The following is a 17,225-nucleotide window of genomic DNA, read 5'->3' on the forward strand; positions in this document are numbered from 1 at the left end:
TCCGTTTCTCAGCGCTGGCAGCGGCTTCTTGAGGGGCCAAAAGGCCGCTGGGACACTTGATCAATGCGTCTCCTTCTCGAGAATCACCCCTTTTTGCCTCCAAACCATCTCTAAATGCTCCAAAGTCACCAATTGAAATCTCCATCACCTAATAAGGACATATGTAATGCAATGCAACCCTAAACATATCTAAATACTATCCTAAATGGTCAACATATGCTAGAATGAATGGTTAAAACAATGCAAATTGAAAAGATATAAGAGTCAACTACAGATGAAGCTTCCATATGTCTTGAGTGAATCAACAATGGAGCACTAGATGATCAGAGGACTCAATCTCTAGGTAGTGCTTTTAGCTCTCTCTCCCCTCCCCCCCCCGCCCTAAAAAAGGTATTACTTACGGATAACTCCGAACCTAGGGGAGTTATTTGAGCCGAAGCCATTTGAGCCGAAGCCCCATACACTTTCTAGTTAAGAAAAAACAAAATTTAAAGTAAGAAAATGTTTGAAAAAAATTAGGTATTATTGACTATTCAAGATTGGTTCTGGTAAATCTTAGGGGTTGTTATTCAATCAATGATTTAAAATCAATTGTCAAGTTTTATAATTAAAATTTTAAATTTAAACATAGAGAGTGTTATTGGTTTGTCTATTTTAATGGATTTATAAATCCAATCCAAATCAAGTGGGGGTTATTGGTTGGTGTATTTTAATGGATTTGAAAATCTAAACTAAATCTAGTGTTATTGGTTCTATGATTTTAAAATTTGTACTGAAATCATGTGTTATTGGTTTAATGATTCATAAATTCTAATTCAAATAAAGTGTTATTCAATCATATTGATTTACTAATAAATTTTATTTCATAATGGATTTGTATGGATTTCTTTGTTAAAAATACAAAGACTCAAATCCGAGGAAAAACCTCCGGATTTGTAAATACTAATCCGAGAGAATTTTAAAATCTGCATATTTTACTTGGATTTATAAATACTACATGAATTTCTAAATCAATCAAAATATATAAACCAACAAGTGTTACTGGTTTTATGATTTTAAAATATATATTTAAATCTAGTGTCATTGGTTATGTGATTTAAAAATAGATTTTGAAATCAAGTGTTATCAATAACAAATATTTGTTTAAGGATTTTATTTAAAACTATATTTCAATGGATTTGTAAGTGTTTTTAAAATCAAAATACAAAGAAACAAATACAGAGATGAACCTTGTTATTTTGCTTGGACTTGTATATTCTTTTTTTGAAAGAATTTTAAATTTTATTCACTTCAAAAAACCTTTGTACAACCTAATGCTATTTTGTACAAAAAGAGAAACCTATAGAAGTTTTTAAGAAAGAATTAGAAGTTTATCTACTTCCAAACCATATCTCCATGGCCTTCTCATGTTTGTTTCCCCCTTTCTTTCTCAATGAAGAGATTCTATTGCGAATTAACTTGTCCAGAAAGATGAGAAGTAGAGCAACAGATTGTGGAGACTCTCCAACTCTGCGCTTGTTCCTCTCGAACCATATTGCATACAATGTTGCTTGGAAACAATAGCGCAAGAGAAAGGTAGAAAGAGAGTCTCGCGATCCGATCACCAGTCTTTGTAATAGAGTAGGCCAGTGAACAGAGGAGACCGCGTCATCCAAACCCCTTATCGTACCTCTCCAGACCTCAGCAGAGAAAGAGCACTCAAAAAATAAGTGATCCCGAGTTTCTGTAGAAGCACTACAAAGCCAACAAGTAGAGATTGCTTGAGGATTCCACCTGAGCAACCTATCTCCAGTAGATAGCCTGTTAAGGAATATCCAACTTATAAAGGAGTATTTTGGTGTAGCTTCTTTAAACCAAATCCCCTTGAACCAAGAAACACGAGGAGCATGCACTCTTGTAAGATTCCAAGTTTGTGCAGTTATAAACCACGGTCTGAACTCCCCATTTTCACGCATCCAAAGACAGTTATCCTCACATTGGCGAAGACCTTGCTCCTGAAGATTTAGAATCTCACTCTCAATTTGCATCAAAACAGGATTCATGTGTCTTCGCCTTCGGTAAGTATTCACAGCACTCTCAACCGTTGAGTTCATCGAGATGCCAAGCCTCAGGCTACCCCTTTCTCCAGCTAGGTCGATCAGAACTCCCAACTGAGACCACCTATCGAACCAGAAAGACGTCGTCGACCCATTGTTTATTTCCATTTTGGTTAGCTCTCTCACCAAGGGTCTAAGCTGTAGAAGCTTCTTCCACATCCACGACCCTAAGGAAGCTTGTTTCTTTAAAACTCCAGAAGGACCCCTTCCTTATTAGATATCTCTGAATCCACTGAACCCACAGAGATGATGTGGAGGATATAATACGCCAAATCAACTTCAGGCATGAGACTCTGTTTACTTCTTCTAAGGATCTCAACCCCAACCCTCCTTCTTCTTTCGGTTTGCAAACATCTGACCAAGCAATTTTTGTCTTTTGCGAAGACAAAACTAGACCCGACCAGAGAAATGCCGAGCAGGGACTGTCAATCTCCTGAATACACTGTTTTGGTAGGCAAAATGCTGACAGCCAGAAATTGATGACACTGTATAGTACCGAGCCAATTAGCTGAAGACACCTCGCAAAGGAGAGGTGTCTAGCCGTCCAGGAATTAATCTTGCTTTTAATTCTCGAGAGCAAAGGGGCGTAATCAGCCACTGACATCTTCTTCGATAGCAGCGGTAGACCGAGATATCCCACAAGGAGAGAACCTGTTTCAAAGGGGAACTGATGTAGAATGTCAGCACTAGCATCCTCTTTAACACCTGCCAGAAAAAGCGTAGACTTCTCCAGACTTATGCATAGACCCGATAGCTTTGCAAACTCTTTGAACACCTCCAATATACCCTCTATAGAACTTTTCGACCCATCCGAGAACACAAGAACATCATCAGCAAAGCACAGGTGGGTCAGGGTTAGGTCTTTGCAGTAAGGGTGAAACCCGAAACGCCTTTCTAGAGCAGCTTTGTCCAGGAGCTTCGACAGCACTTGCATACAGATTACATACAGAAACAACGATAGAGAGCACCCTTGACGCAGCCCTCTCTTACTATTAAAGTAACCAGCTAACTCTCCATTGATCTGAACAGAGAAGGAAGCAAGCTCAATGCATTTCTTGATCCATATGATGAATTTCTCAGGCAGGCCCATGGCTTCCAAGACCGATAGCAGGAACGGCCACTGTACAGAGTCGAAGGCTTTGGAAATGTCTATCTTTAGAGCACATCTCGCTGAGATTGAAAGTTTATGGTAACTCTTCACAAGCTCCGACGCTAGTAGAACATTTTCCATGAGAAGCTGATCCGTAACAAACGCTGATTGGTTTGGTGAGATGAAAGAAGGGAGCAATCTCTTCAAACGGCTTGCCAATATCTTGGATATCACCTTGTAGATCACGTTGCGGCATGAGATAGGGTGATAATCTCTCATATAGATTGCTTCATCTTTCTTGGGAATGAGAGTCAGGATTGTTGAGTTGATCCCCTTGGGGAGAAAACCTTTATCAAAGAAGGATTGAACGGCTTGAACAAAGTCACCTCCAGTGATGGCTCATGTAGCACGGAAGAACTCTGAGGAAAACCCATCGGGGCCCGTGGATTTATCTGCAGCCATACCAAACAACACTCTCCTGATCGTCTCTTCCGAAACCACTCCCATGAGCATGTTCTTTTCTGCTTCAGAACAGTCGTAATCCAGTAGGTCTTTTAGCGCTTCCGTACTAATTCATGTATAGTCTTGAGGAGTATGGTTCAAAAATTTGCTAAAGTAATCCACCGCTTCTTTTTTTGATATCCTCCTGGTTGTCAGCAATAGAACCATCCTCGCGTTTTATCTCTCTGGCTGAGTTCCTTACTTCTCGAACTCTTGCCGCTCTGTGAAACGTCTTGTTATTCCCATCTCCAATCACCAACCAGTGAATCTTAGCCCGCTGACTAAGGACTTTCTCCTCCAATTTTGATAAAAACGTCCATCTTGAGAGAGCAGCAGACTCCATGACCATGCTAGCCTGTGAGGGCTCATCAAGAGTCTTGGTCTGAAGCTCGCATAACTTGTTATAAGCTTCCTTTGTTTTCTTTATGATATCTCCAATTTTTTCCTTACTCAGATTCTGCAGCAAAGGCTTTAGAGCTTTTAGTTTCTTCCCCAGCCTGAAGAGAGCAGAGGTAGAGTTGAACAGTGGCTCAGTTTGCGACCAGAATTCGCTGACCAATGGTAGAAACTCCGGCATGTCGGCCACTGCATTTACAAACTTGAACGGCTTCTCCGGCTTCAGACTGTCTTTTTTTATAGTGAGCCTACACCTTTGATGATCCGAACACCCTCCAGTCTCGAAGACACAATAAGCCTGCAGAAAGACCAGCAGCCATTCTTCATTTACCAAAGCTCGATCCAGCTTCCTACAAATAATGTCATTATCTCTCTTATTACTCCATGTGTGTCTCGGGCCTTGATACGACATATCCACCAAAGAACAATAATTGGTAACCTCCTGAAAATCTCTCATACCCGCTGAATCATGATTTACATCGAATCTCGAATGCTCCACTCCATTCAAAATTTCGTTGAAATCCCCACAAATTAACCAAGGTTTCTTCTGAATAATAGGCGAGTCTTGATGAGACTTAATGTCCCTCCATAGCTCCTTCCTATTCTCCTCCAAATTAAAGCCATAAACAAAGGAACAGAAAACTTCTTCCTCCATTCCCTCCAGAAGCACTGATACCGTTATCATCTGAGCACTCTGAAAACACGGTGTGACTCTCACCTTAGGACTCCAAATTACCCAAATTCTGCCAAGATGATGATGATCATAGTTTGTGATAGAAGACCAGCTAGGGAATACCTTCTCAAGAATTACCTTAGCTCTGTTCTCTTTCACCCTTGTTTCGATCAGACAACCGAACTGATAACCCCAGTTTCGAACCCAATCCTTCACCACCAGATGTTTTGAAAATTTGTTAAACCCTCTGATGTTCCAGAAGAATCCAGACATTATAGAGGGCGAGATTTATTTTTATTCAGATCGCTAAGGCATGCATCCTGAGCTCTCTGAACAGACTTATCATCCAAAACCTTATGTTTCATCTTAGATTCTCTAGGAAGACTCTGACGGGGAACAACAACTGTCTCCTTTCCTGCCACACAAGAAGACTCATCATCCTTCAAACCCTCAGCTTCATCCTCATCCTCTCTTATTTGTCCTTCCTCTTCTGAGCCCAAAACTGCAAATCTTGAGTTAGTGAGAATGGCCAGCTGACCAAATTTTAGCTCTTTATTTCTTGAAGGAGAACGGAAAGCTTTCCCCGGAGAGACATCTAGCCACTCTCTTTCCTTTTCCCCCTCAGAATTGACTTGACCCAAAGAGATAGGCGTCTCTGCAACCCCTGTAACCTCTAAAGAAGCCCTTTCCTCGACCTCCCGTAAGACATGATCCAAACCCTCTGTGATATCAGCCACATTCTCAACCATCACTGGTGCAAGCACCTCCTTATAACTCTCTTCTGAACACTTGTTTTGCTTCTCAGCTATTCCCTGTATATGAGCCTTAACATGAACCACATCCTGCCCTTTCATAACATTGACCACTTCCTCAACTTCCTCCTCTCTTACTTTTGAATTCTCCATTAGATTCTCTCTCTGATCTTTGTTCTGCACCCCTTTGTTTTCTAAGCACGCGTTGGGAGAATGACCCCACTTCTCGCACTTAGAGCACTTTGTGGGCAGCCAAGGGTATGATTACTCCACCGTAACCTCTTGTCCCTGGATGTTGAAAGTCAGCTTCTTTGGTAAGTCTGTTGTTAGGTCCACCTTCATAAATATCTTTGCAACCTCCAAGTCTAAGCTCTGCATAGTTTCCGGGTGAAGTCTTACCGGAACACCAATCGGACTAGAGACAAAGCTCAAACTTTTCCACGAGAACAGGCTGATAGGAACATTTTTTAGGTGAACCCACATTGGAATAGATTGCTTCAGAGCCTTCTCTTTCTCCACCACCGGAGACCATTTTGTCACCACCACCGGAAGACCAGCCAGGTTCCACATCCCCCTCCTAAGAATCCTTTTCCTATCCGCTTGGTTTGGAACCCTAAACTTCATAGATGTCGAGTTTACCACAAACACATCTATCATTTGCTTCTTATCATTAATAACCCAGATCTTGTTTACGATAGCGTGAATCTTCGCTATGTGAGGGGCATCATCCAGAAACTTCCCAATAATAAATTCCTCCCACAGTGGCTCCACATCCTTTGTTATCTCCTCTGGAACCCAGACAGAACCCACACCATCCTTCATAGAGACCTCCACATCATACTTCTTCAGACAACAAGTACCCTGAACCGCGCCGACCCAAGAGCCTTTTGACCCTCCAGGACCCGAACCAAGTGAAACAGGCGCTCCCAGAGAATCAGGACCTCCGCTTGAGAATCGCCTTCATCGACCATCAGAACCACCGTAGATGACGGCGGCGCTAAGCCCTACCGAGAGTGAGAGTCGCAAATCCCTAAATCGCCAAAATAGTCGCCCGAGCAAAACGGTGCGTTTTTCTTTTCCCCTTTCGTTAGAGGTGCTCTCATCAATGGCGTCCCACCAGCTTCTCTCTAACTTCTATATTCTCAAATTATATAAACAAGACATTATATTCTTGTTCACGAGAACAGACATATGAACCAAACCACGTACAACTACAACCTCATCAAAATACATTAGCTAGGTTCTTTCCTATTTTACTTCCCCATGACTTCCTCGTCACTTCGACAAAAATCCTTAAAGCTGTAATTTGCATCCTGCTCAGTGAACTCTCAATGGGAGTGGAGTCATATGTCTGAGCACATATCAACATGTACCTTGTCGTACAAGTTGTACGTAAAATTACATTACAAGCAAATCTGAACACAATTTTTTAAGTTTAGTTTTTCTTGTTGCCTTTGTTAACCTCTGTAGTGCTTGATTTTCTTTCAAAATACCAATGCTTTCATCTTTATTGAAATTTAAAGTGAGCCAATCAACAACTCTCTGCATTGCAAAATTCAAACCTCTCAAATAAAGTAAAGTATAGAAAGGAGAATAAACATGTTCAAAGAGCAATCAGTAAGGACTTCACAGTTTATATGTGTATTTGACTATCCTTGTCAAAGTCCGCCCGAATGTGTGTTTTGCTAGAAGTGGAAAGCACTTCTAGCACACAAGCGCCTGCCGCAAGGACTGCATAATAAGAAACAAACATAAACCCATAAGAAAATATCACACTCAACAAAATGGGAATACAAGAGTATTCAACTAACAATTGATCAGCCACTAGCACAACTACAAACACTATTAACTCAATATTGACGTTCCCGTTCTCTTCCTTAACAATTATGTATGAAACTTGCTTAAACTCTTACCAATAAATATTTTTCTATAGAAAAAGTGTTCTTTGCTTAATGACTGCATGCATCTTCACAAGCTGGTCACAGCTCTTGTAAATCCATTTGGTTGATTTTCAATAATCTACTTACTTGATTCTGAAACCTATATGGAGTCCATTTATTTGATTTCAAAATCAGTGCATTTATTAAAGATTTCCAAATATAATTTTTTTTTCTAAATCCAGTAAAATACCAGAACCAATAACCTCCACATAGTTTTTATTTAATGAATTCTATAATTTCTGCAGTATATCTTGGATTTTGATTTCAATCATTTGTTCATGAGAATCCACCACAAATTATTTAAAATCAATTTTAAATTCAAACAGCTTTTAAATCTTTTAAAGTTGAATAACACTAGATTTTAAAATTTTGATTTAAATCATTCATTGAATAACATCAGATTTTAAATTAGATTTATAAATAACATATCCAATAACGGTGGATTGTACTTATATTTAAACTCTATTAAAATACATTATTGAATAACACTACTTTAGTTTTATTTTGTTCTTTTTCTTTTCTTTTTGTGAGAATGTTGGAACTAATATTTTTAAATCATCGACAAATCTACAAATTTTATCATGCATAGTCATTTTTACCGAACAATATCCAGAGCCCAATACAATCTCAAGGAGAAGTTGTGATTGTTGCGTCCATTTTTGCTGCGAGCCGTGATTTTGTCAAGAGTATAGGCAACTTCAACACAAACGCTCCTTGCCCATTGGGTGGGCATGGAAACATGGAACTACAGGCACGAGTGGCTGCATCTGCCTCTGTGGTTCCTCCATCGTTACAAGCTCCAATGGCTAGGTTGAATTAATTGTAGTGTTTTTATAGTACGACAATTAGATTGATTTATCTGTATTAACGATTAGTCACATACATCTTTATAAAATATGTTATTTAATTTATTTAGTTGTGTCGATGTGTGAATTAATCTGTACTCTTCCATAATTGACACTCATATGATGTGTTGAATAAAATACCCTAGCGGATTAATTTACATTCTCTGCGTGTGCGTGTCATCAAAAGTAGTGTAGCGTCCTCATTTTCGTTTCTAAGGAATCTCTCTTTTACATGTCTAAGGAATCTCTTTAAAAGACAAAAGGAGCCAATATGGGAATTTTTCTTTTCTATTTTCTAAATTGCATATTGTAGGACATCTATTACGTGTAACCAAAGACTCAAAAGGCATCACTAATATAATAATAATAATGTAATATAGTTGAATCTAATCTGTTAAAACAGATTTCTATTTGAAATTTACCGTGGCATCTTTTAATTTTGGACTTATTCAAAAGGTTGTGACTAAATATAAAGATATAATTCTTATACAATCTTTTATGATGACAAATATATTTAAATCAAACTAACCACGAAATATACCATTATAAAAGTAAAGCTTTATTTCATAACTTTTACATAAACCCTAGAAAAATCTTCTTCTTCGCGTTTAATTCTTCAGGTGTCATCTCCTTTTCCTTAAAGGTATTTGCATTTCTTGTCTATGATCGAGGAGCTACCCCAAATCTCTTAGTTTTCGTTGATTCTTTTGTGGACATATTTGATGCAAATCTTTATGGCACATTAATTAATCGAATTTTTAAAAAGTGATGATCCGAGTTCTTATCGGTGCTCCTTTTTGTTGGGTGAGATTGATTGTTTATCCATTTGTTTGCGTCAAATTAATTTAGACTATTACGACTTTATGTTGACCTCTTTCTACTTTCAGACTCTTATGTTGTTCCAGAGTACAAAGACTACATATGTAATTTCATCAATACTCTTCTGTGTTTTCATAAGTTCTTTATCAAATAATCATGTTCTTTGATGTCTTGTGTCATAGTCCTTCAAGAATTGTCGAATTTAGTAGTTCAATTCGTTCATCAGACAAAGAGAAGATACTTAGTTTTAAAGATTTTTTCATTGTGCTTTAAAGTATGCATTTTCATGTGTGTGAATGATTGAACTGTGTTACATGCTTCAGATAATTTTAAGTATATCATATTTTTAGCGGATTCTTTCTAATTATCTGCTCAGATCTTTGGTGAATGTATTTGCAATTGCAGCTGAGTTGTTTGTATAAGTTAATAATTAACTGTAAACTTTGAGTTCAGGGACTCCATGATCCCATGCATCTTTCTTACACTTGGTGGGAATCTCTCTCATGAACTATTTTTAGAATCCATATCATATGGAACTCTTACTTGGTTCCTTGCATAAAATAATTTCAGAAGTTCAAAACTTGGTTTCAAGACACAACGACTTAAATTGGGCACGTTTGGTGTTGGGGCCACAAGCAAGACTAAGAAGATTGACATTATCAGACAAACTTGGATCCTTGCACTGATGACAAAATGCTTAGGTTTGTGTTACTCCTAAAGAAGAAGAAGAAGAAGAAGAAGAAGATCATCATAAAGACCACGGTTCTGAGCCAAGCTACTGAAAACTACTCTCAGATCCTCCTTTCGCTGCTAATGGAGTAGTTGACACTGTTGTATCACCATTCTCAGACAAGACAAAACTGTGATTATGAGCTTGATGTAAATGGAATCAAGGCTGAGAAAAAGAAGACTACAGTCGCTGATGGAAACAAGGAAACATAGTGTTTTGTTCATCAAGGTGGAGAAAACCAGAGATCCAATGAGAAGGAAGATGATGATGATGATGAAAGTTTGAAGCAAATATATATTGCAATAGAGGAGCTAGCATTGACTCTAGAAGCACGTATGATATAGGTGGAGAAGAATTTGGCAAAGATTAGAGAATGGAAAATCGTAGAAAGAAACCAAGCCAAAAGTGGAGTCTCTGCTTATGATCTCATGGATACAAAAACAACAATGTCACAAATTATCAATCGTTTGGTGTGATAATTTTTGGTCTTATGTGTAATCTTTATAATTTTCTTATTAGAGACGATTATTTATGGGATTTTGTGTGTGTTTAGTATGTATTTGAAAAAATCTTCTAGGTTGGAGGAGAGAATCAATACTTCCATGTTTGTTTGAACAAGACGTATATTTACGACCGGTTTGGTTTTTAGTTTGGGTAGCCATTTTAATTTCAACTTTGGTTCGATTCAATTAATGTAGATTCTGTTGGTTTCGTCACAATATATAAAAAGGGAAATAAAATTGGAGATCAAGAACATGCTCCAACTCTAATTCTCTAAGGCTATAGTTACACATCTCATTTCACTTTGAACTTTGTCCGTCTCTGTAGTTTGTACGCATAGATGATGTTGGTTTGTAAATTGTCATCATGGTATGATGTTGGTTTTGCTTGGGTGGTTTAATCGCAAGCAGTTATCTAATTTATAGTATATTAAATTATCATTATTTGTTTTCACATTTACATTAAAAAAAATGCATGATTATTATTATATTATTAGGGACTTTTTCTATCTAGATATTAAACAAAAAACTGCACTAAAATTAATCATTTTAATAAATGTTTACATAAATATTACTTTATTCAATATAAATTTATATAAAATGAAAATACTGACAAACAAAGTAAATAAATATCATAAACACGGAAAATTTAAAACCCTAAAATATATTAGATATGAAGTACTGAAATATTGTACAGCTAAAAGTAATATATATATATATATATATAGAGAGAGAGAGAGTTTGATTTTTAATCAAAAACGATTTAGGATTTATTCTAATAGAGTATTACAGTGTGTTATGATTTTAAGAATATAACGGTAACATATTGATAATTTTTATAAAATATATGTCTTATATTTTAATTTTAAAAAATATACTATTTCAAAATTATATTAGTATGTTCTAATCGTAACTATTAAATATACAATTTACTTTGATCACATAGAAGTACGAAATTAGCATATATGTTTTTGATTTGGTAATCTGAGATATACAGATTTACTAAACATATTTAAAATATAAAGACATGTAATAACAAAAAATAAAAACGAGAAAATTTAACCAAAAATATAGCTATCTAAATTAGAATCAAAATCAAAAATTTCTTATCCTTATTTAGACCCATGTGCTCAAATTGAACTTGGACCAAATTAAAATAATAAAACTCAAACCAATTTCAAACCCACAACTACATCGGAACCAAACGAAAAAAATACAATTTGATTGCGCATTGAAATATAAAATATTATCAAACCATAAAATTTTAATTTAAAAATATAATTATATATAAATATTGACTCTAGTTGTATAATTAAACTAAAACTAAAAATGTATGATCCAAATGATACTGTTTACGTACGTATTTCAATAATTTCTCAAGTTCTTTTTCAAATTTTCATTTAAAAAATCATTTTATTTTCTCCTTTTTACTCATTATTTTAATAATAATAAAATCATTCTAATATTGTCCTCAAAACTAACTTCAACTCAAATTAGTAGTGGTTAGATTAGATATTCATTTTCAATCAAATGAACGTCAAGAACTTGGAATCTCAATTACTGTTTTTGGAAAATAGCATTACTGAAAATTAAATATCCCTATTTACTTATATAAGAATATTTTTAAATTGGTATTCTTTCTATTTCATATTAGATGTCGTTGGAGAATAAAATTTTTGTTACAAAAATAAATGTCGTTTTAGAATTGTAATGTAAAATTTATTAATCTATCTATTATATGACTCGTTATATTTTTTAATTTATTTTTATATTGGTTTAAATATGATTAAGTGTATAGTTAATGATAGTTTTGGAAATATATATAAATTTTAAAAAAATTTAATCTTGGTGCACAAATTTAAAACACATTTAAAATAAACTGATGAATTAATATGGAAGTCTGATAAGGAAATAAATTAATAACACCGGTAGTCTCGGTGAAAACTCTTCAAAAGAAACGTCATTAAAAGAATTCGATTGCTACTATATAGAATGATAATTTAAGTTTCATTATCAACTAAGTATTCCAGTATGTTAAAAAAATGGTTTACATCTTCGGTGAGATACATTGTGTAGTGTGGGTGTAAGTAAACAGAGAGAGCATCAGCAGACCAGAAATAAAGTCTATAATGTGTTGTGAGACCATCTTTATACGTGCCACGAAACCAAACATGAAAATGGGTTTTGTCCCACTTTTATCAACACTTTCAACCTCTTATTATATACATTTTATATCCCACTTAAGCTCCCTCCTACTTGCCCACTCTTTGATTGGCCAACACATTTTAAACATCACCTATCAACTTTCACCACCCATACTTCAATCAACCTTTTTCGTAATAATTTTAACAAATTAGTGATAGACCCAACATCTTAACTAAAGATGTTCCCTTACGACTTACGTACGTACTGTACATAATAAAATTAATAAAAAGATAGGTGCATGAACAATGAAGACAAATGTGGGCGGTATCTTTTTGGTAAGTGCATTTTGACAAAACTATTCAACCAATCCCATACGTCGTCCGACTCTATGCCGTTGAAAAATGTAAGACTATCTATCGCCCACCACCACAATATTTGATGTCCACGTGCCACACTTTCATCTTTCAAATTCTTATCATATAAAGATCATATCAAAAATGTTTGAATGGAAAATATTAAGAGAATAATATTTTATCACCATAGTCCATCGACTAGCTTACAAAGAAATAGTCACGTTGAATGTTTCCCTCCCACATCCATTGGATAAGAACAGCCATTTTAAGTCTATTCACACACGTTTCACTTATCTCAGCAGTGACTTTTTTTTTTTTTATCAAAACTCAGCAGTGACCATAAATAATATTTACAGAACTACTTCATGCATCAATTCTACTAAAATAAGAATAACAGAAATTTTATTTTTGCATAGGTCATTGGTGCGACTAATTCTAAAGGAAGATTAAACTATACCTCTAATCCTCAGATTATCAATTTTTGTTGTTGACCATCAAATTATTATATCAAGAAAATCACGCGGTACCATTAGCCCTGGGACGGATCGGATATCTGGGGTATTTTGAGATATCCGGATCTAGATCTGGTTTCGCCGGATCCGTAAAATTGCTATACGGATCCGGATTCGGACTCTCCGGATATCCGGAGTTAGGATATCCGGACTAAAATCTGAATACCCGCGGATATCCAGATTCGTATTCTTTTTTTTTTAATTAAAAAAAAAATAAATTAAAAACTAGCTAATTAAAATGATTTATTTAATTTATTTAGCCTATTAATTTTTTTAAATGAAAAATTATTGAAATTGAATCAAATTAAAAAAATTCATTATTTTATATAGAAATTACATATAGTATACATATATAAATATAATTAAATTTTAAATATTTTAAATAAATAGTAAGTTCGGATCCGAATCCGAATATCCGGGCCTAAAATTTCATTATCTGGATCCGTATACGGATCCGCCGAATCCGTAAAATCAAGATCCGGATCCGGATTCGGACCCCCCGGATATCCATTTTTTCGGATCGGATAGGAGCAAATCAAATCGGATAACGGATATCGGATATAAATCCTAGGCCTAGGTACCACCGGTCCTAGACATTAACTTCGGTATATGTACAAAGAGAATCACATTTTTTAGCTACCATATTAAATAACAAAGAGAGTAGTAGAAGTAAATAACAAAGAGAGTAGTAGAAGTAGTAGCCCACAAAATTTAATTTAGTTTCAATTATTGATAGTATTCTGATGAATAAAGTAAAGTTGGGACTAATTTCAACCTTACCCGTCTCAATCACCCTCCATTATACATATTACATCCCCCTTCTATATAAGAAAACTCCAAACATATCAAATCTCCAAACTCTATTAAAAGCTCTCTCTTTCTTTTCTATAAACAATCTATTAAAAGCTTTTGTCCGAAAAAAAACAATCTATTAAAAGCTTTATTTTTGTCACGAAACTGCACAAAATCATACTTGAGATCAGAAACAATGGGAGCAACCACAGTGACCCATGTGACGACCATTAACCCTACTAACACCAACATTCATGGACCGGTCATAGACGAAGTGGATGGCCTAATAAGAGTTTACAAAGACGGTCACGTGGAACGATTTCAACTCGTGCCATGTGTGGGTCCGTCACTACCCCTTGACCTCGGTGTGGCTTGCTCTGATGTTAACATCGACGAGTTGACTAACGTATGGGCACGTCTCTATGTCCCGACGGTAACCAAGTATTTGTCGGTGTCTAGCTCTAAGCTCCCTTTGCTTGTCTATTTCCACGGTGGAGGTTTCTGCGTCGGCTCGGCTTCTTGGTCGTGTTACCACGAGTTCTTGGCCAGATTGTCCGCTAGCTCACGGTGCATAATAATGTCTGTAAATTACCGTTTAGCCCCTGAGAATCCTCTTCCCGCAGCTTACGAAGATGGAGTTAATGCCATTCTTTGGCTCAAGAAAGCAAGAAACGATAACTTGTGGTCCAAGCTATGCGACTTTGGCAAGATATTCTTGGCCGGAGACAGCGCCGGAGGCAACATCGCCCACCATGTCGCTGCGAGATTACAAACCGTCGACGCTCTTATACAGCCACTGAAGATAGAAGGAACCATCTTGATCCAGCCTTTCTTCGGCGGAGAGGCGCGTACGGAGAGTGAGAGGCGCGTGGAAAATAATATGAAGAGCTCAGTGCTGACACTTGCTGCCTCAGACGCGTGGTGGAGGCTGGCTTTGCCACGTGACGCAAACAGAGAGCATCCGTATTGTAAACCGGTGAAGATGAAGACGAGGACGCTGGTATGCGTGGCGGAGATGGATGTGCTGATGGACAGAGAGATAGAGATGTGCGATGGTAATGAGGAAATGATCAAGCGCGTGGTGTACGAAGGCGTTGGTCATGCGTTTCAGATTCTTGGAAAGTCTCAGCTTGCCCACACGATGACTCTTGAGATGTTGTGCCACATCGACGATTTCATCCACCAATGTGATCCTTCTATTTAGTTATGTATTTTCCATAATCTTTTTTTGTGGTAGCTCTTATATGTGTATATTTTTTTGTGTTCCATAAGATGTAGGTTATAGGAATTAATAAGAATTTCGATTTGGATTTTTTGTTTTTTAAGAAAATGAATTTTATTAAAGTCCAATACATACTTACAGAAAGTCTATAATTTAGTATAAAATGATAAAATATAAATTTGATTTAGTTTATTATTTAAAAGACCAACGTGCATGCTATTGGATTAATGAATTAGGACAAGAAAACATTAACACTATGGGTCACATTTCATCTTCTTTATTACAATATAAGTCACTTTCCACTACTCAGACACTTTTTTTTAACTTCTCTTTGTTTCCTAACTATCCTACCTAAATCTTTCATAAAAATCACGTAACTAAACTTACATCCGTCTTTTTAAAAAAAGCACCTAACCATCCAAACAAAAAAAAAGAGCACCTAACCATCCAATCCATCGATGTGCATCTCCTCCAATCTATCAACACCGAACCTGTCAAGCCCGTTGGATATCTCTCTCTCTTTCTTTTTCCATTACTCAGTACCTATTCATCTGTTCTAAAACGCGGCTCCAATGACAATTACACGATTAATGGTGATGAATTGTGGGGATTTTACCCCCATCGAAAGGAAAAAAATAAGGAAAAGAAGAAGAAAAAATCTCAGATTTGTTCTTTTGGAGGTCAAAAACGTGTATTTGTATCATGATTTAGAGTTCTATAAAGAAACCTGATTAATTTTGTACAGAAATAAGTTGATTGTGTGAGAAATCAATGAAATTCGTAAGCAGTAAAAATGGTGGCTACGCAGGAGGAAAAATTAGGTCAGAGGAGAAGAAGAATAAGAAGAACACGAAATTACCATTATACCTTTACTTAATAAAATTGATTAAAAACATGCTTTCATGCTAGTCGAACCTCTAACTCATGTGCTATAATAGGATAGCATTTACCACTTAGCCTCTGAAACTTTCTCATCCTGGTACGCAGTAATATTTATATAAACCAAAAACCCGAAATTTTAATATTAACTTCAATATAATTGATCACATGCTTGCATTTTTATCCCGTGTAATATGCAATAAACAAACGAATGCTATATATACACTTAAATGAAACCTAAAACGATATAAATGAACCAAAAAATACTCAAATGAACAGGTGTACATCTACAAATGAACTCAAGTCAGATATCAAAACTTGTACAATGTACAAATGAATCAGTGTACAAGTAACTATTTGTGAAATAGTTGTACAAGTGGACAATACAATTAATCATAATATGTGTACACAGCGATAATATTTGAACGGATATGTACATAACAAATTTATCAGAATGTTCATATTAATCATTGCATGACCACCAAGGAGAGTAGGATTGCATCGATGTGAGCATGTTGCGACGAAGACTAGGAGGTCATGGCAACGATGTGAGCATGTTGCGACGAAGAGTAGGAGGTCATGGCGACGATGCGGAGGAGGAAGCTTGGTTGTGGTTTTTTCTCTGCTGATGAGGAAGATAGAGACGTGACAGCAGTCGGCGGTGGTGCTATTGCAGGTGGAGGAAAGACTCGAAGACGCCGACCATGTTGTAACCTGCCATGGATCTCTACATCTTTAAGTTTTTTTTACATTGGCTTCATATGTAGGAAACAAAAAAGAAAACTAAAAGTCTTCAGGTTGACAGACAAACACGATTTTATGATACATTGTTCTAATGATATAGAGCGTACGCATGTGAAAATGTACACATGAAAATGTACACATGTACACATATAATCTTTGGACATATGTAAACTTGTACACATTTTTATCTTGAATATCATGACTCTTTAGTTATTTTTTAGAGTGAAATAATCTAT

General features: G+C 36.1%; 2 protein-coding genes across 2 annotated transcripts; one reads left to right on the forward strand and one right to left on the reverse strand.

The window, feature by feature from the left end:
* Nucleotides 1–2,229: 2,229 nt before the first annotated feature.
* Nucleotides 2,230–5,029, reverse strand: LOC106323586. Its single transcript, XM_013761684.1, has 3 exons — nucleotides 3,853–5,029; nucleotides 3,651–3,707; nucleotides 2,230–3,533 (listed from the first exon to the last, which is right to left on the reverse strand). Exons 1-3 carry the CDS (start codon nucleotides 5,027–5,029, stop codon nucleotides 2,230–2,232), a joined length of 2,538 nt encoding a protein of 845 aa, XP_013617138.1.
* A 9,159-nt stretch (nucleotides 5,030–14,188) lies between these two features.
* On the forward strand, nucleotides 14,189–15,456 carry LOC106324946 (probable carboxylesterase 6). The gene has a single exon (XM_013762948.1). The coding sequence runs from the start codon at nucleotides 14,341–14,343 to the stop codon at nucleotides 15,346–15,348; it is 1,008 nt and encodes a 335-aa protein (XP_013618402.1). The 5' UTR covers nucleotides 14,189–14,340; the 3' UTR covers nucleotides 15,349–15,456.
* The last annotated feature ends 1,769 nt before the right edge of the window (nucleotides 15,457–17,225 follow it).

Source organism: Brassica oleracea, chromosome C2 (genome assembly GCF_000695525.1).
Source record: "Brassica oleracea var. oleracea cultivar TO1000 chromosome C2, BOL, whole genome shotgun sequence".
Taxonomy (NCBI): Eukaryota; Viridiplantae; Streptophyta; class Magnoliopsida; order Brassicales; family Brassicaceae; genus Brassica; species Brassica oleracea.